Raw genomic sequence first — 18,989 nt, 5'->3', positions numbered from 1 at the left:
TGCTTTTTGGGTTTCAGGTAAAAGGTGATTTACATGATACTGGCAAAACTGGCACAAAAGCCATCCAGCATTTTCTCAGATCTTCTCAAATTCTTTAATACAGTGGTATGAATTAGAGATGGCACGATACCACTTTTTAATGTCCGATACAATATCATTAATTTGGATATCTGCCGATACCGATATGAATCCGATATAGCTTATTTTGTAATCAATAAAACTGGTTTTTATGAATATCTTGCTGCATTTTGTATAAGTTCATACTCAAGTTTTAAAAAACAAGAGACTGAAGCTATGCTGTTATACCTGTATGCAAAAAATACACTCCACCCAAAACATTTTATAGTTTAGCAACACTGATCAATCTAATAAATTTAAACCTATACCATCCTCCCTATTCTGGTATTTTAAAGAGTACTTACCTACCTAACTAAGAGGGTTGCCAACTCCCAGCAAAAATATTAAGGGAACCACCCCCCGCCCTTAATCGATGTAATCAACTTTAATTTAATTCAAGTGTAAAACAAATGCACAGAAATCAATTATTTTTCTATAATAATTAAATAGATTCAACTTCTTTCTTCAACAGAACTGCAGACTGAAAAATATTTCTTTGTGCCCCCCTTTCCCAGTTAATGCCCTACCTGGCCCGCGATAAAACTTTGCTAGACCCGCCCCTGCACAGTTACCAGCCGTAAGCTACATAGAAAAGGATCCTGGTGTTATTTGTCTCTCAGAAACAGTTCATAACTTCCCTTCAACTCATTCATGTCACCTAAAAGTTAAACCCGTTTCTCCATCACCTTTTCAGCTCTGATGATTCAGTAAGGACGTCTCCTGGTTTCATATACATGTGTCCCTCTCACTACATATCCAAATGGATATCATGACCAGCAGCTTTTACAGCTGTGGCTCGGAGAGGGAGGGGGAGTGAGAACGTGTTGGAATGAGAGAAGTAGATGCAACTGCGCAGCAAAGACAGAATAACTCCAGCTTTGTGCCTATTTTTTTTTAATTCTAGCTGAAGTAAGGGACAAATCGCTTCCTTTTCACCTTAATATGGAACTCCGATGGCCAGTCCAGCTGCTGCTCAATATATCAGTTGTTAAGCTTAACGTGGAAATACTATGCAAACATTCAGAGATGAACTTAAGACTCTTGCTTTACTTCTCTCGGAGGTCTGTCTCGCAGACAACAGCCGCTCTATCACGTGACACACACTGCTCCGATGCGCCGAGCTGGGTTACGCCAAGTAGCGCGTTTTGTGAGGTGATTTTGTGATACTTTGGATCAGATTACATTTTTTATTTCTCTCCGATATCCGATCCGGTAATTTACGTCAGTATCGGACCGATACCAATACGTAATATCGGCTCGGTCCATCTCTAGTATGAATACAAAGAAAGACTCTGAAACACCTACCTGGACATCCCAGAGAAGTCCGCCTCTTCCTCCTCACAGCGCTCATCCAGCTCTTTCAGCGCCTGTGTCACATCTTCTTCCCACACAGACCCACAGGTGCTGTCTGGATCTGGATCTGCATCCTGCTTCGTCTCTGATGCCAGACAAAGAGGCAGCACCGTTTGGGACTCGTCCTCACAAAGGAGCCCTGGTGGTGTGTCTATGGCCGGCGGGGGAGGGGGGGCTGGATCCAAGTCCTCCTGAGGGTCTTGAGTCTCCTGGTGATCCTGAGCATCCTGAGGGTCCCGTGAGTCTGGGAGGTCACACATCTCTTGGGGGTCAGAGGGCAAAGGAGGGGCGCTGCAAAACCCTGTGTCCTCGCTCACGCTGCTGCTCAGCTCGTCAGCCGCCGTCATGCTTATAGCATCCTGTAACATCAAAGCAGAAGGGGGGCTCAGCATGGCAGGTCCTTTCACATTACAAAACATCCATTAAAATAATATTTTTATTTCAACAGTGGCCGCCAACACTGATACATAAAACACAGATTCACAGTTGAGCCTCTCGTAAAACTTGAATTAAGACCACTGTAGCCTATTCTCAAAGCTCACAGCTTTAATTACACAAGTGGGACTTTTAACTTTGTACCTTTTGCACTATCCAGTTTCTCTGAAATTGCTCTAGATGTCATGTCATAAGCTAATGTCTATTTAAAAAAAAAAAAAAAAAAAAAAGATCACCCAGTATTTATCACAAAAATGCCACTGAAAATTTGACGTCACTGCTAACAGAACAGCAACGTCGCCTGTCAGGGAGTGACAGGCCCACAAATGAATTAAATTAATCGGTGGTGACTCATAACATCTACATGACAACTGATTTATAGACAACTGCATAACTACAGAAACAACTAATGGACTGAATTAGCAACCTAACAAATGAACCAAGTCATTGTAATAAATTGTAGGCAGACATCAAGCCAGGCCATAATTTATAGAAAACATTAGTATTACAAGCATCTAACTGACTCATATGTAAAAGGAGGACATGCCGATACATAGTTGGTAGACGCGCTAATAGGAGAGAGCGATATGTTCCTATGTGCTGATATGCTGAAGATGGCACAGGGGTATTCTAATTAAGAGGTCTTTGCTTTTTTTCCTTTTTGTTTTTCCTTTCTTTATTATTCAAAGTCCAGTGCATTAGGGATACTGTGCATGGCAGACAGCCAGTACATCACAGAGACAGCAGCTATATTACAGAAAGCTTTTAGAAGTGGTCATGGCCATCCCGGAGGGAATGAGCAAGACTATTGATGGTTTTATCTAGAGCTCATTACACTAAGAGCTGGGGCTGTGATGGGGGAGATGTCCTTGGGATGATATTGAGACCACTTGCTTGGTTGTGTTCCTAAAAGTTACAGAGGTCACTGAGGGATAGATAGGGGAACCTGATAGAGAACTGTTTTGCACTATACACACCAATGAATTTAGTGGTTATTCATATTATACGGATATAAAGCTGAAATATGTTAAACTTCAAAATGCCATGTACATGCAAATGCAAATCAGAACAAAATGATATACTTACCATTGTTAGTGGAAGTGATAAATGTCAGTAGCAGTAAATACAGAAGGCAAGCTATGGCATGTTAATATCATAGCAAATTTCATTGGCTAGCTTTTGAGTTAACTGCACTTGTAAAACTAAGACACCACTTATAAAGGACTCATACTCACACATGCATCTGCCGAGGATTAAGGAGCTGGTGTCTCTTTCACAAGTTTTTAAATGGAGGATTTAGTTGGAAGGGTCAGTTGCTGTGTTATTGTAGGTGAGGTGAGCAGTAACAGCTGACCTGAGGTGAGCTTTAATTTTTTAACCATTCCCAAAATCATACAATCAAGCCCCACTACTATTAAGGCTGCAAGAGCTACACAGTTAAGACTTCAGCAACCATGCAGAGCAAAGTAACAAAGAAAGAGCAAGAAGCAGCAGAAGCAGCAAACACAAACATGCACACACACGCGCATATATAGATCTTAACCCGACAGCAGCCAGACAGTCCCTCAGAACCAGCACTTTTACTCCATCCTGTCCAAAACCCCCTAAAGGTAGCTGATCGTTTGTCTAAATGACAGATAGGCCAACAAATACAGCAAAAGCAGATACGAAATGAACGAAAAGAAAAAGGCAGGCTAAAAAGCACCCGAGCACCACAGTTTATTGTTGCTCCTGATTCATCGCACCTCAGGCAGCTGACTGCTGGTGCTGTCTGAGTGGGTCATCTCCAACATGGGACTATCCAGTCGAGGGAGGGAGGGTGCAGAGGGCAGAGTGGGCAGGACAGTTGCCTCCTCCGTCATGGCACTGCTGGAGGACTCTTGGGACTGCTGCAAAGAATCCACATGGTTGGATGCAGTGTCATCCGTAGCAGAATCACTGTTGAGCTGGAAAAGAGAAACATGAACTGTTTGGCTTTTTTGCTGAGGGATGTATGAACACAATAGAGTATGATGTAAACCTTTATTACAAGTGTACTAATGCCTAAAGCCCTACTATTTCAAAACCTGAAGTGGACAACGGTTACTTAGGAAGGTCATTCAAAGAGGTACCTCAATAATAACATAATGGTCTTGAGAAGTTGCCTAAAGAGTTTGGAAAGAAGACGACTGGACTTGTTTAATCATGAGGTATTGTGGAGATACAGAAATTCTTTTATTGCTGCCATATAATCTGCATCATTATAATTGCATTAATAACATTCTTTACAGCATTATTTCATCTAATAATATTTCTCACAGTATTGATATTGCATTAAAGTTGTTTATTGAAGATGTTCATTTGAGGATCCTTCCATTATGTTCACTTTTATTACAGGTACGGCCAGAAGTATTTCATACACATTGCATAGTATTTGTGCTCATTAAGAGTTGTTGCTTAGTCTACAGACGGTCTTAAGCTTTGTGAAGCGCGACGTCTTCACAATCTATTGTGTTAAAGACTAGAGCATAGAAGGATAACTGCAATACATGCTTACAATACACATATAATCTAGAAATGTGCCAGGCCTGAGGCCTTAATTCATTTAGCTTCTAACTGCATTTTAGTCTACTTGGTAACAGATGACCGGAGTCAATAACCAGCCCTCGGAGAACCTGAAGGCTTGAAGTTATTACCTTGTTTGGAAGCTGTTATAGAAATGAGAAGTTCTATGTCTGTTTATAGCCATCTAAGATGTACCATTTACTGTAACTAACGGCTTTAACCTATTTTTGCCTAGGAGGGGCGGGTACCTCACTGCTTTAAAAGTGTTCACAATATGTATTTTTGTCAGAAGACATATGCGGATTTTTTCTCTCCTGTGTGTTAATAAACTCATCGTTTGACTGCACTCTTCTGGGCCTCCGTGGTTTGTGTCACTGCTCTACATTGATTGATTCCGCAACAGTATAAATACATGGAAAGAGGCCGTTTTAGGCTATAAGATTCTGTGTGTACTCAGTGAAAAATATTATTGTTACAAAACAAAAAATAATGGTCTTCAGCTTTGGAATAAAACAGTTTGAAAAACCTGTCTCACAAAAAAATAATAAAAGACAATAATAACAGGCAATTTTCTATAGGATTTTTCCCCATATGATTTCCACCAATTGATTATTGATTTCCCCCCCAAAAACCAATCACTTTGCAGTGGGATAACCATATTTACAAAATATAAAGTGACTTCAACATTTATTTTTCAAATACTGATCCTACCAATTACTCATACATTAGTCTACCCATTTAATCACTGAATTATTTAATCAGAGGTCCAGAATTAGTGCTGATTACAAGTTCTCGCTTTGGCACAACTGGTTTCTGTATGTATGTTAATTTACGTACGTAGTGTAAGCAGTAAAGTAATACTGCAAACTTAAATTAAGTCACTGCATGTGCTGAGATATCCCCAAATATCTTTATGAAATGCAGTAAAACAATCTCATTTGAGTATTTTCATAATAAACGAAATTAGATCATCAACATAAAGCAATAACATTTTAATCTTAGTAAAGCAGACACGCCTACAGATTAACTTTTGACAACTTACAACAACATCACCCCCGTTTCTTTATCAAGCAGAGCATGTTTAGTCATTTTAGTCATTACTGCATCTTCAAAAAAAAATTGGCTTCAGGCATCAGATCATGCTAGTATCAATAACATCAATTAATTTTATGAGCAGGTTAGCTCATTCAAAATTCTAGGGAAATAACACAGAAATACTGCATGCTCATTTTTCTAGTGTGTAATATTGTATGACTACAAAGTCTCGGGGCAAATGTCCACTAAAGCCAAAAGCTCATTCTTTCACCGTGCACTACCAAGACCAAGAAGAGCAGAAGAAGAGAGAAAGAAAACATCTGTATTAGACTGAGGACCTACATCCGATAATTATTAGCGTAATTAGCAGATGTAGATAAAGGCCTTGCTGGGAAAGCCAAAGAAAACAAAGAAGAGTTAAAGAAAGGCAGCCAAACTGTTAAACAATGCAAAAGAAACATGCTGGGTTTAAATATTTGATTCATTTTATATGTAAAGATTTTTATTCAGAAAAATTTCTAATAAGTTTACAAAAAGTGTCCTACACTGCACTTACCAATCGTCGATTTAAAGGTCTAGGAAACAATGAAAGCATTGGTCTTAAAGCTAGAGGGAGTGGGCTGAGATTTAAAAAGGGATTCTACCACCAGCGAAGAAGCAAGCGTGTAGCTCCTGTCCGCACTGGAAGGAGGTCCAGCATAGTATGCGCGCGCACACACACACACACACACACACACACACGCACACCATGCCAGCGGGCTGTGTGGGGAGCATGGTGGCTGGGTTGGGTGGGGGACCCTGATTAGAGTGAGACTTACAAGGCCAGAGCGGGTGAGAATCTGGCTAGCGCTCAATACCTCCTCCTCAGACGATTCGTCTGTGTCCTCGTGGTTGGTGAGGTTGAGGCTTGGCGTGCTGCCCGTGTATTGGCACTCCTGCAGAGACGGCGTGTCCCCTTTGTCCATGCTCTCCAGGGAGCGACGCCGCACACCCCAGTTGAAGTTGTCCATGCTCTCCCCCTGCAGGACAACCAAGTAAACGGCAATGAGAAATGTGGGAAAAATGATATTATCTGGGTTAGATATTACAAAACAAGCAAACAAAGAACAACACAAATGCAAAATACACAACTTAAAAAAATAAGACACTCATGTGATTGAGCGGACGACGTAATTTTGTCCATGGGATGGTAAATGATGCAATGATCTACAACTATAAAGGGTTCACAACAACAGGAGCGATGATTTGAAATCAAAAGGTGGTACTGCACTTTACTGGATGACAAAGGGAGACACCAGGGCACTGAAAAGAACAACATATCTCAGTAGCTTTCTTGGCTTCAGACTTACCTGCAGCTCCTTGTGGCAAGAGAAGAGAAGGAATATGTATGTTAGTAGACTTAAGAAGGACATAAAAGTTTTCTACTACAGTAGTAGGACAAGTAAGGCAATTTTAACAAACAAGACATTAATGTTAATCTGTCAAACATCTACTACAGTATGGTCAACAGAAATGATGAAGAGTGACTGAACAGAGCCCAGAAGTTCAAGTTCCCTACACTACATACAACTAGAAAACCTTTAACCTTTCTGAGCAGTCCCTTTCCACCTATAAGTTCCTTTAAATTACCACCTTTTTATTATGAGAAACGTATCATTTTCCCCCTCAAACAGGTGGGGCCATTTGAATGTGCTTTCTCACCTCAGCATCCTCCAGCTCCACATCTAAGAAGTCAAAGTCCTTAAAGACTCCAAACTGCTGCTCACTGCCTGTATCCTCTCCCTGCAACTCCTCCTCTCTGACGGCCTCCTCCACTGTGGGGATAAGACTGGTCTGCTGGTCTGCAGAGTCCAGGTCCTCATTGGATGAGAATACCACCTGCACGGAATGTCAGAAAATTAAATACAATTTTTATCAATCCATCATCATCATCTCAGAAGTCCAAATTAATCCAATTCTAACACCACCACAAAGACAGCCTCGAAGCAGAAGCATTGCTCATGTCAGTGATTTTACAGAGACCTTATCTGAAGCTTTAGAGTAGGAGAGGAGTCTTACAGATGGATTTTTTGGGATGCCCGATTCTGGACCACATAGAGATAGGACATTCATCAGCCTCTCTCTGGTTCTTCTCTGTAATAAGAAGACATGCAAGATGAGAAAATGACAAGCTGACCAGGTCAAAATTCTTTTAGATGGTCTTTTAACAAAAACAGAACTCACATCTACAGGCAACGCAATGAGAGTGAAATATGTTAATGATAGCAACAGACTGATCAGACTCACATGTGTTTGGCTTTTGTTTGCTTACAAAATACTATTACAACTGCTTAAAATTAGCCAGTATGCATGTAGTAAAAGTAATTATTTTTATGGCTGTGTGTGTAAAATAAATTGTCATGATTTAATTATTTTGTTGAGCTTCTTTTCTAGACACGTTAAGCTCGTTAAAGACAGATCATAGCTCAGGTCCGGTGTTGCGTCACTTTGAGTAGAGGCTGCTTCAAAACTCAAGGTTTGGATGATTTGTGTCAGTCTGAGAAGGTACCTGAGAGAGTTGTGGCCTCTTCCAGCTTACTTGGACCAGCCCATTGGAATTAGATCCAGATGATGTAGAGGAGGTACTTCTTGTGACAGCAATCACCTGTGGCTTTCCATTCCTGCCTGCTGCAGTACGCTGATCCCCATATTTATGCCCGATTATTGGTGTCTATAGAGTCAAATAATGCAGATTAGAGATAAAATCAAAGGTAAATCAATATGGTGAACATAGTAAACTTAAGGAAAGTAGGACACCAACCTCTGAGATGTCAAAGTGGAAGTCCAGAGTCTTCCCAGGCAGCTCTTTGGAAGAGTTGTTGAATATGCGCGTGAAGGCAATTTCTGGTGAGCTGCAGGACTCAGAACTGTAGGAGCGTTGCACATCTTCTGGAACAACAAGGCTGGCTGAACGGGATACAACCAACTTCAAAATGTTTTGGGCCTCTTTCCAATGTGGGCTCTGTAAAAAAAACAAAAAACAATGCAGAAATATAACGAAGCCACTGTGAGGAAGCAAGCTGTGTAGGTGTTTCTGAGGAATTTATGAATGTGAAAGGGCATTTCGGGTCCCAACCAGCTACTATTCATATGGCTTATAGTCATATTGGTAGAATGAGAAAGGAGGCTTAACACAAAAAGCTTGCAGTTCACATCAGTGCACATATGCTAAAAATCTCAATATGCACAAATACAATGTTTCTTTTTGTGGAATGCACAAAAGAAAACACTGACAGTAAGCTAGGATGGCCAAAAGTAGCTTAAGGCAGCCCTGGGTCAAATCTGGAAAAAAACAGGCTTCATAAATAGGTGTAATATAGCATCAAAATACCTCTTTACAGTGACCCTGAAACACACGTTATTCTTTCTTAGTCTCAACTGTGCTGCTATTTATAGAGCAGGACACCCCAGTATTTATTCACGTCAGACTAAATGTGAAAATATGCTGTTCTGAGTATGAAACACACACACTCACTCACACACACACCCTCTTACTAAACATAAGGCACACTGCATATGGATGGATGGTGCTTTGGTGATTTTCTTGCCAACCACACGGGAGACCCTGGCTGATCCAGCAATAAAACTCTCATTCAGGCATATGTTGTCTGATAAAAAGCAAATCCCACAAAATAAATGCTTCTTGTTGCAAGACCTCAAACTAGCAGTAGACATAATCGCACACTTTACAATTAGCAGCAAGAGAAATTCAATGAGACCTCCATAATGCATTCCTCTTTTGACCCAAACCCTAAAGTCGGTCTGTCAGGCTGTCGAGTGACGTCAAGGCTCACCTGAACATATTTGCCAATGATCTTCATGATCTCAAGGTTGAACTGTTTGACAGGAGCTGCTGACAGGTCAATATGACTCAGCAAGCTATAGATGATCTGTAACAAGGACTGCTGCATGCTGGGAAGACCCTTCTCTAGCAGCTGATGGAGACAGAAATGGATACATTTGTTATTTGTCCATCTGTGACCAACATAAGAAGTGTGACCTTTTTCTCATATACCTCAGCCAAGTAAGTGACCAGATTCAAAGTTTTCTCTGCAAAGGCATCATGGAGGTAACGACAGACCACGTTGATCCAGTTGGTGTAGTCGCGGGAGTAGCTGTGTGTGCTGTAAAGGCTCATCATATGGGCCAGGTTAGACAGTGTGGCCGACTTCTCATCCGCACACACTTTGGCGATCTTATCGGCTGTCTCCTTACAGAAAGGAGTGGGGTTGTCAAAGTGCTGGATGAGATGCGGCAGGAGGCACAGGATGTTCAGAGGAAAACCTGCAGGCATGAAGTAAAAGTCTAACCTTAAAAATGTAAATCAATACGAATAAATAGAACTGGGCTAGGATGAGTTTTCTTAGGTCAATATGGGTTTATGAACAAGTCACAGTTCTAACTAAAGACAGTCTCTTTTATTCATTTCAGATTTTAAAAACTAAATGATTTAAAACTGTAAAAAAGTCATTAGTTACCTGCTACTTGTGAAGGGTCTACCAGTGTTTGTCTGGAGACACTGATGAGCTTACTGAGCAGGTGGATGGTTAGCTCCTGAGTAGCAGCAGAAGTGAAGCCCTTCAGGAAGAGTTGCAGCAGACCAGGGAAGTTGTACCACTTCAGCTTGTTTTGGACAGTCTCCAGACGTTCTCGGCTGTCCGCACGATCCAGGGGCAGCTGGCTCAGCAGCTTGTTGAGCAGTCGCAGAGCCAGCAAGTACTCAAACTCGTAGTCTGACTCGAGCAATGACACGGCGATCCAGAATACCGTGGCCATCAGATTTGAAGGGTCCACAGGTGGCATAGAGTCCCCTCCTGGACTTCCTGGACCTCCTCTGCTTAGTGATGATAAGCTCCGTGTGCGAGCCAGGTTTGCATAGCTGCCACCAAGTCGGTCAGCAATGTCCAGGGTGTTACTCCGACGCCTGTCAGCTTTTCGTTCACCCATCATCAGGCTGGCTCGAAGAGAGTTGCTGCGAGTGTGGACATAATGTAACAGACCACTACTGTTCATATTCAGCTGGCCTGTGCTTTTCCTGTTGGCAGCAAACTTGGCCCCCAACAAGTGGTCGTGGGTGGAGGTTCTGTGGAAAGAAATGGCAGAATTTTGTACACAGCTATTGCGAAATGTGTCAGGATGTTAGTTAAAGTAAGAAGAATTCAAACATTAAAATAATAAAGCTACCAATGAGAGGACTTACTGTGCTAAGGCAGTGAGGAGATCATAGTTTTTCACTGTGTCTGCTAGTGTGTCAATGCCAGACTCCAGCGTCAGGAGAAGCTCAATGACAAAGCCCTGAGGAGAAAAAGTAGGAGAGGTCAGCTCGTCAGAAAGAATTCACAGATAACAGCGAGTTAACACATAGCATCTATGTTTTTCTACAGAAACAACTCACAGGCCTGTTTTCCAGTTTGATGCAACACGTTTACTATATATTTTTGGCACATGATGTGCTTGACGATACAAAGAGTGGCCCTGGGAAAGTAAACTAAACCTAAACCATTGGGAAAATAATTTGATCACATTATGTTACTGCAGTCACCCCTCATCAAATGTAAAAGCATAACAAGATAAGAAGGTCGCTTCTTCATCAATAGTATTCATGCTTTCTTTAAACCTTTGTCTGTCCTCAAACATTAACTAAAAATGATATACTGATAGTAACTTTCTGCGCAGATGCTGTTAAACAAGAACTGGTTAACTATTTCTGTAGGAACAGGCTTTGCACACCTCTCATAAACACATAAAAGACAGAAAATTAACCTATTTTTCTTTTTGAGGTATGGATCTCCCCACACATATGAATGACTTAAATGCTGTTCTCACACTCAGTGCAGCTACTTTCATTGATTATAGTGGAAGTGCAATGCTGCAGCACAGATTCTGCAAATGCGCCATGTGTGAGGAATTCAGTGCAGCCACAGGGTAAAGGACACTGGTCTATGCATAGCCGCTGTATCACTGTTATACATTAAGTGTCAAAATCATGATGCTAAATGTGTGAATTTTACTGGCAAAGTGGCTTTAAAACCAAACAAAATGAAACCACACGCAATTTAAACAATGAACATTTGACGTTTTGCCATGTCCTATTAAAAACCTCATTCTATGCAATATTTTGCTGTAACACAAGCAGGAATGTTTTTAATAACTGAATGATCATGTGGTCAAATTAAATATAACCTTTAAAATGTTGTTTCATGTTATGCATTTTGACATTGCAGGTAAAAGACCAGACTTTTGCTAAAAATGTTCTGACCTGAGCTTCCTCTCCAGGGTCTCCTACAGTCTCAACCAACCGAGACAAAATGTCAGACAGTGTGGCAGGAGTCAGAGGTTGTTTGAGTGCCCTGAAAATCTGGAAAGAGCGACCGGCATAGTGGCGAGAAGAACAAGATAGAGCTGACCTTAAAGCTACTTCACTCAGCAATGAGTCCAATTGGAAACCTGAAAGGATACACAAGCACAAACAGGTAAATATGACAAAAGCACCTAATAAATATCAAGTGGCTGTGAACCCTACAGACCTGTCTGGGAATGCTTGAAGACTGTCACCACATGTCTGACAAAAGCACTCAGCTGTTCAGCGCTCTTAATGTTGGAGTTCTTAGGTGACACATCCTCGTGATTCCAGAGCGGACCGCGTTTTCTACAATATACAAATAAACACGCATGAACAAATGACCTGAAACACTATCAAAACCTTTAATGTTATCACACCAAGCAAAGAAACTAACTCCAAAAATCAAACCCATGCAAATCAAAGTACCCCAGTCCTTTTAGACACTGCTGGAAGCATGAAAGCAAATCATTGTATACAATGAGTAACATCTAACAATGTGTTCATAGAAATGCCTACTAAACATGTGAGGTTATATATATTTTTCTAAATGCTAAAAAAGACAGTTTTTGCCAGCAGCAGGTAGTGACACGCATAAATGTCATACATTTCTGGGAAAGTGTTCTTTTTTTTTTTTTAAAGTCTCTTCTCACCTTGAAGTTATGAACTCAATCAGAGCTTTGGCCTTCTCGTCATGTTCAACAGTGACATCTACTTCACTTAGAAGCGTGGGGGAGAGGTGGGACACAGCACTGGCCCCTGCACCAAGGCTTATACTGGACGACGTCGAGCTCGAGCTGAGGCCAGAGTCTGTCATCGGTGATGGCTGACAATCTGGCAAAAGCTCCTGTATTCCTATAGGAACAAATTGCAAACACATTGTCAGTTTTTCTGCTAGCATTTTACCAGCCAGGTGGCTAGCTTGGGCTAAACACAATTAAAGGTACAGTTGCTAATAATATAAGCAGACCATAAGTTGGTGTCCAAAAGTGAAGGTAGGCTAAATGATTTCTGTATAAAAATATGATTCACTGCTCTCCTTTTTGTATAGACACACATTACTTTATCTTAATTTCTGAATTAGAAAATAATAGGGTCTTTTTCAGGGAACCTTTTTCTATGGAACAATGATATTGTGTAAATCTGTCTATATGTGGGCAGGAGGTTGCTGCCACCCAGTGGTCAAGTTTGGCACTACACGCATATGTGTCCTGTTCCCTGTCCTGTTGTTTTCCCCTCATTTCAAAATAACTAAAAAGCAATTCCACAGCTGATAGCGAATCCGCACATGTTCCACTATAAAACAGCGATTCTCATTATTATTGCTCTCTTCCAGTTCTTGTTTCTGTAGCAGAACTAACCTGTGAGGTTGAACTCTTGAGCTACAGGCTTTACAGTCAGGACCCTTGGATCATTGTAGTCTCTGTTGCGTAAAAGCACCATAGCAACAGACTGAACACTGCTATTTGCACCCTGAACTATGAGCAAGTGAAGCAGCAGGCGTTTGCAGTGCTCATAGACCTCTGGGTGCTGGTGATCTAAACCTGAGAAAGACACAAAAGATAAAGACATTTGACATCATTCAACTGGAATTTATAGACCTAGTAAAGGGTTTTTTATGCAAAAATCCAAATATGCCTAAAACATTTTGCCTTAATGTATACAAACATATAAAACAGCACAAAAAGAAAGCAATTTACCTAAGAAAACTGCGTGTAGCAGGAGTTGTAGGTAGGCACTCCATTCTACTTTGACCCCATGGTCAACAATGAGGTCTGTGAGTAGGATGACTGCAATGTTACATCTGAAAAACAGAAAAAGTGTACTGGATTATAAAAAGAACTCAACACTGCAATGCTTTGTGAGACAAAAAGTGGACTTTGGTATACCTGTGGAGAGGTACAGCAGGTGTGTTTGTCTCTGGCAAATAGTCCACAAGAGGGGACCAGCAGCCTCCTGTTGGTGGGAAGGGAAGAGGCTCTGGCTGATTGTGATCCATCACTTTTAATCGCCAGTTAGCATAAAGCGGCATGGAGTCACCTGGAAAATAGAGAAGATTAGCAGGCATGGTAGTGGGTGGTATAAAAAAAATGTAGTGGTGAGTATGGAGAAGAAAAGATTTCCTGCTCACTCTTCTCATCTTCATAGGAGCCTCCAGAGCTGCTGCTGTAACGAGATTCCAGACGGTGGTGGTGGCGGTTCAGGTTGCTATTCAGACCACTGTAGATATCCAGGTGTGTGCAACTGTATAACAAACATGCATGTTTAGAAAGACAATGCCACTTTTCCTTCACTAAAACGTTTAATTCATCAAGCCACAGATTGAATACAAAAGAAGGATGCAGCCTGAGGGCCTATATAATAAAACCATTGAAAGTCCTTTAAACCTGTATTTATTTAGGGCGTATAATCAAGTGGCAAAAAGACTCTACAGGAGTCTGAGAAAACGATCTAACTGCTCAGTTCATGATCCCAGTAAAACATTTACTATGGTTGTATGTTTTAGTTAATACAGCATTTTAGTTATTTAGTGGAGTATCTTTGTCCACCATTATAAAAATTGGTTAATTTTTGTTTAAACTCCTGAATGGATGTACATGTGCTTTTTCGTGTCTTCAGCATAAAATATGACTGAACTGACATAGACATTTGTGTTTTTCCTATACTTATACCATCTAATAATAACAGAGCATTGCAGTTCTCTATTTTGTACCTGTCATCCATGTTTGAGTCTTTCATCTTGCTGTCATGATGAGCATCATTTCCTGGCACCATGGTATTGCTGCTGGAGGTTGTTCCTGAGAAAGCAGACATTAAACATTTGTCTCCTGGCACCAGAAACATAGCATATGACCTCTTGGCCTAAGCTGTGAACTTGGGCATTTATAATGCTCATTAACCTGAGGTGACTGAAGGAATCTTGTAACTGGAGCTGATGCGATAATAAGGGGGGTTGTCCATGTGAGTGACAGCTGAGCTGACAGGATCAGTCAACTCAAGCTCACACATCAACTCCTCCAGCAGCTGCATAGTCTTATCTCTGCCCAAGAAAACCACCACTCGTTTCACCTGAGGACACGCATAACATGAGGCGAAAGGTCATGAAGATTAAGTATCAGACACAAGGAAATGGCACATTGAGTGTGCTGCAACTTACATAGGGCAAGAGGCTGGGGTCACTGCTGACTCCAGACATACTGATGAGGAAGTGAAGAATGATTTTGAGGTTCTTTGGCCAACTATCTGCTAGTGTAGTCCAGACATTCTCGATCTCTGACAACGCAAACTCATCACCATACTGTTAAAAAAAATATAATAGTTTAATGATAAATGAACTTGCCCAACCAGCTTTTTAAGATGTAGATGTGTAGATCAGAATCAGAATCAGAAAGGGTTTTTATTGCCAAATGTTGAGCAGGTTTACAACATTATGAAATTGCTGCGGTACTTAGTGCAAACATAGATGGTATGTTAGCTGTGTCACCTTAGCGGTCATGAACATGAGGTTGTTTAGCACCATGGTTGTAGCACGAGGGGATCCCCAGCCCTCTCCACGGAGCCAGCGACGGCTATTGACCATCATAATTTCTCGGTCTTTCACATCCTCATCATCCTCGCCACTGCAGCAGTCCTCTGGTCGTCGTGGAGTTGGTTTGAAGTCAACAAGCTCCACATTATTCATCCAAGGTAGGAGGTAGTGCAACATTACTTGACGACCACCAGGATGTGCTGTCTGGATACGCTGACTCACCTCTGCAGTGTGGATAGTACAAACAAAGACATTAACACAGGGGTGTCAAACTCCTTACAGTCACGAGCCACATATGGCTCAATTAAAAGCTGAAGTGGGGGTAAAAGTATAATTTTCAGTGGGAAAAAGATAACTTTTTAAGTGTCATAGGCAGTTACCAGAGTGGCTAGGATGCCATTTGAATGAACTTAGCTATAATACTAAATAAAATACAAATGAAAAAAGGACCTTGAATGGAAATATACAGCCGAATTTGAATGGGAAAATCGTGCTTATCTCCCCAAAAAGTCAATCAACAGCAAAAACAGAAACCATATTAGCCGACTATCAAGTTTTATGAGCAAAAATCTTTTGTCATAAAAATAAAAAAAGACCTAAAATAACTGGTTTCACAGTCAAAGGAAAGTGAGATATTTCAGTTAACGGAATACTTATCATATTACATTGATATGTATTCATTCAGCAATGTAGCAAACCTGAGAAGATGGGCAAAGTGAGCTCTGGGTAAGTCCTTGCAAGCTCCTCAGACAGCTGGTAGTAAGACACAGAGTAGAGGTGTGGCAGCGGTGAGGGAGGGGTCAGGATGCCATCAGTCCGCTGAATCTCCAATTTGTGGGCATAACGGAAAAGCTTGGGCTCTAGGATCTGCATCACACAAAGAACCACAGATTATTAAATTAATGATTAAAGACCCAATTTTTTCTTTTTTGGGCATCTACAGTATGTGTAGGACAAAGAAATTCTGACCTGTAACAGCTGCATGGACAGTTCATAGATTTCCCTGGAAGAGTCAGCCGCCTTGAACAGAATCAGGTTGAGCAGCACCACAGTGTCAAACTGGTAATCCCTAAAAGAAATATAACACATACGGTATTTAATCACAAGTAGGTGGAACCTTAAAAAATGACATAAAGATGGCACCATGTGGTACCTGTTGTGAAAGACATTGGCAATGGCCCTAAAGCAGCCGGCAGCTACACGACGGGAGCCAGTGTAGCAGCGGTCCACAGCCCAGAACATGAGGTTGCTCTGGTCTGGATTCAGTTCTAGTAGCAACATCACAGCCTCACAACCCAGCTGGTGAACCTAAAGGAAACCACACAGCAACCGTTAAGAATCTCTCCTTCAGTCTACAAAACTCTGATGAGTTTTACACATAACTTCTTAATATCAAATGAAAAATACCCAGTATTAGAGTTATGAGACTGAGGTTTGCTGTTAACTGCAGAAAACTAATATATACTTTACAACAGCATAACTATAATTAAAACTTTTAAGAATTTGAGAATTAATCAGATCACTTTAACCTACCATTTCATTTTAACTAAGTGCAAGTCATTTATTGAATGTAGACCTATAAACATTTAGCAGGGCTTTGTTGCAGTACTTCTGAACACCACTGTGTGGTGCTAGTGTCAAATGAAGTAAATGTGTGCTACATAACTTTGACCTCATGAAGTCTTGCGTCACAGACTAAACTCCTGCTATCTGTGAGAAAACATCACCACTCATGCTTGGTGACTGGTCATAATACTGGGATTTTGTGGTGTGACATTTATTTAATGACCAGAGACATAATTATTATACTTTAAAAGTAATTAGCTAACATTTAACCTTATAAATATGTAGTGCATATATAAACTTGATTTAAATAGCTAATATAAAGTTTAACTGGATTATAAAAGGCATGATTAAGCTTAGGTTTCACCCACTGTTTAGGTTCAGGAGGAAACGATTGTGGTTTGAAATATGAGGAGATGGCATTCAGACTTGTTTCACTATTGCCACCATGCTTGAGTCACAGGTCTGACACTGAAGGAAACTTTTTGCATAGATCTGAGACACCAGTGGTTTTGACATAACAGCAGTAGTAATGAAACCTTCCTTACAAAATGTCTTTTATGAGCTACCCTGCAAAACACATTAGTTTAAATAATGCAAATTATTTTTATTACACAAACTCATTACATAAACATGGATTTTATAACATTACCCATTATAAAAAAATATTATTATTGAGAGTTTTATTGCTAAAGTTTAATTACTTGTGGATTTACCACTTGTTAATGATAGTTAAGTGATACAGTTTTAGTTAGAATAGATTCAAAATGGCAGAATTTCTCTGACCTTCTTGTCCTGAGAATCCAGGATATTGTCCAGCCACTTGTAGAGGTAGCCATCAGAGGAGAGCCCTACATTGTCAGCTACAGGTCCACAACATAACACTGCAGACATGGCCTGGAACAAACAAAAAAGTTTGCTGGTTATCAGTAAATGCATGACACAGTATGTAAAAAGCAGATTTTCTTGAAATTTTTAGATGTTGAACCTTTAGTGCACAGTACTGATGGCGGTTGATCTGGATATTTCTGTCACTGTAACGATCCAAGGGTGTGAACATAATGCTGAAGGGCCCAGCCCAGTGACTGAACAGCATGAACAGACTGTGTCTCAGTGATTGCTGGGGGAAGATGGTCCTCCTCTGGTTCACTGAAGATAATAAGTAAAGAAATTGATACACAAGGTTAAACTGAGAAAAATTGCTTAAAACAAATGCTTACTTTGTATGCTTACTTTATAAGCATTTGTCTTAATTAAGAGATATACCTGGGACATTCTGAATGATGTTGGCCACAAGCGCGCTGAAGTGACAGCGAATGTCCTTCAGAGTGTCCGAGTCTTTGTCATTCTCAGCCTCGAGCAATTGCCTGGTCAGATCAACATACTCGAGCAGCGTACTATTCAGAGAATGGCTCTCTGAATCCAACCCTCCACTTGCCCTGTAAAAAGAAAAGTTTATAAACTGCATATATAAAAATAAATTCCTAATCATGTGGTTACTCTAGATGTTTGAGGATTACATACACTTGACTGATGACACCAGCATCAGCAAGTAGCTCAAATATCCGGACCAGCTGGACCCTGAGGATGTCACGACGCCTGCGTCGCTTCATGTTCTGCAGAGTAAAGAATATTTGAACTCAGTAAAGTGTGTTTCTATGCACACAGAAGAAATACAGAAAACATTTTCAAACCATCAATGAAGGGCACTTACTTCAGGTCTTCTCTCTAGAGCTTCCTTTATGATGGAATTTAGCTCCTCCATCAATTCTCTGCACAAGAAAACAATATATGTAAGCCATTAAAAAGTCTTTATAATTCTAAAAATGTATAGCAGAGTATAGTGCTCATTACCTGAAGACCATGGGGTTGGTCCTGCCAAGCCCCAGCACAAGAGACTCGGTGATGTCCATGCTCTCAGAGCGCATCATTGGAACAATGTGTTTGAAAAGTGAGGAGGGGGACGGAGTGCCAACAATCTGTTAACACACAGAGCAGAAATGTAAGGCTTAAGTGTTGCAATAAATTATTCAA

The 18,989-nt window shown here is 40.8% G+C and overlaps 1 protein-coding gene across 3 annotated transcripts in view; it reads right to left on the bottom strand.

Moving 5' to 3' along the window:
• fryl (furry homolog, like) overlaps positions 1 to 18,989 on the bottom strand; it is a 62,254-nt gene that overhangs the window by 10,551 nt on the left and 32,714 nt on the right. For 2 of the 3 annotated variants that reach the window (XM_085347916.1, XM_085347917.1), the window contains 31 exons: positions 18,810 to 18,934; positions 18,670 to 18,727; positions 18,480 to 18,571; positions 18,222 to 18,394; positions 17,944 to 18,104; positions 17,742 to 17,852; positions 16,546 to 16,700; positions 16,362 to 16,461; positions 16,091 to 16,259; positions 15,348 to 15,616; positions 15,021 to 15,161; positions 14,764 to 14,932; positions 14,577 to 14,661; positions 13,995 to 14,107; positions 13,753 to 13,903; positions 13,564 to 13,667; positions 13,225 to 13,407; positions 12,517 to 12,718; positions 12,051 to 12,172; positions 11,783 to 11,970; positions 10,724 to 10,818; positions 10,002 to 10,606; positions 9,539 to 9,807; positions 9,318 to 9,458; positions 8,285 to 8,485; positions 8,033 to 8,194; positions 7,543 to 7,617; positions 7,186 to 7,362; positions 6,303 to 6,503; positions 3,651 to 3,851; positions 1,423 to 1,829 (listed from right to left, as the gene is read on the bottom strand). In XM_085347916.1, coding sequence (XP_085204042.1) covers positions 1,423 to 1,829; positions 3,651 to 3,851; positions 6,303 to 6,503; positions 7,186 to 7,362; positions 7,543 to 7,617; positions 8,033 to 8,194; positions 8,285 to 8,485; positions 9,318 to 9,458; positions 9,539 to 9,807; positions 10,002 to 10,606; positions 10,724 to 10,818; positions 11,783 to 11,970; positions 12,051 to 12,172; positions 12,517 to 12,718; positions 13,225 to 13,407; positions 13,564 to 13,667; positions 13,753 to 13,903; positions 13,995 to 14,107; positions 14,577 to 14,661; positions 14,764 to 14,932; positions 15,021 to 15,161; positions 15,348 to 15,616; positions 16,091 to 16,259; positions 16,362 to 16,461; positions 16,546 to 16,700; positions 17,742 to 17,852; positions 17,944 to 18,104; positions 18,222 to 18,394; positions 18,480 to 18,571; positions 18,670 to 18,727; positions 18,810 to 18,934 — 5,405 coding nt within the window. Of the gene's footprint in view, positions 1 to 1,422; positions 1,830 to 3,650; positions 3,852 to 6,302; positions 6,504 to 7,185; positions 7,363 to 7,506; positions 7,618 to 8,032; positions 8,195 to 8,284; positions 8,486 to 9,317; positions 9,459 to 9,538; positions 9,808 to 10,001; positions 10,607 to 10,723; positions 10,819 to 11,782; positions 11,971 to 12,050; positions 12,173 to 12,516; positions 12,719 to 13,224; positions 13,408 to 13,563; positions 13,668 to 13,752; positions 13,904 to 13,994; positions 14,108 to 14,576; positions 14,662 to 14,763; positions 14,933 to 15,020; positions 15,162 to 15,347; positions 15,617 to 16,090; positions 16,260 to 16,361; positions 16,462 to 16,545; positions 16,701 to 17,741; positions 17,853 to 17,943; positions 18,105 to 18,221; positions 18,395 to 18,479; positions 18,572 to 18,669; positions 18,728 to 18,809; positions 18,935 to 18,989 lie in introns of all 3 variants that reach the window. The other variant, XM_085347915.1, reaches the window with a different exon arrangement.

This window comes from Diplotaxodon limnothrissa, linkage group LG23, assembly GCF_057381915.1.
Source record: "Diplotaxodon limnothrissa isolate DT_005_m linkage group LG23, D_limnothrissa_male_GT1.1, whole genome shotgun sequence".
NCBI lineage: Eukaryota > Metazoa > Chordata > Actinopteri > Cichliformes > Cichlidae > Diplotaxodon > Diplotaxodon limnothrissa.
Note: the sequence above shows the minus strand (reverse complement) of the source record. Positions and strands in the feature narration are given on the sequence as shown.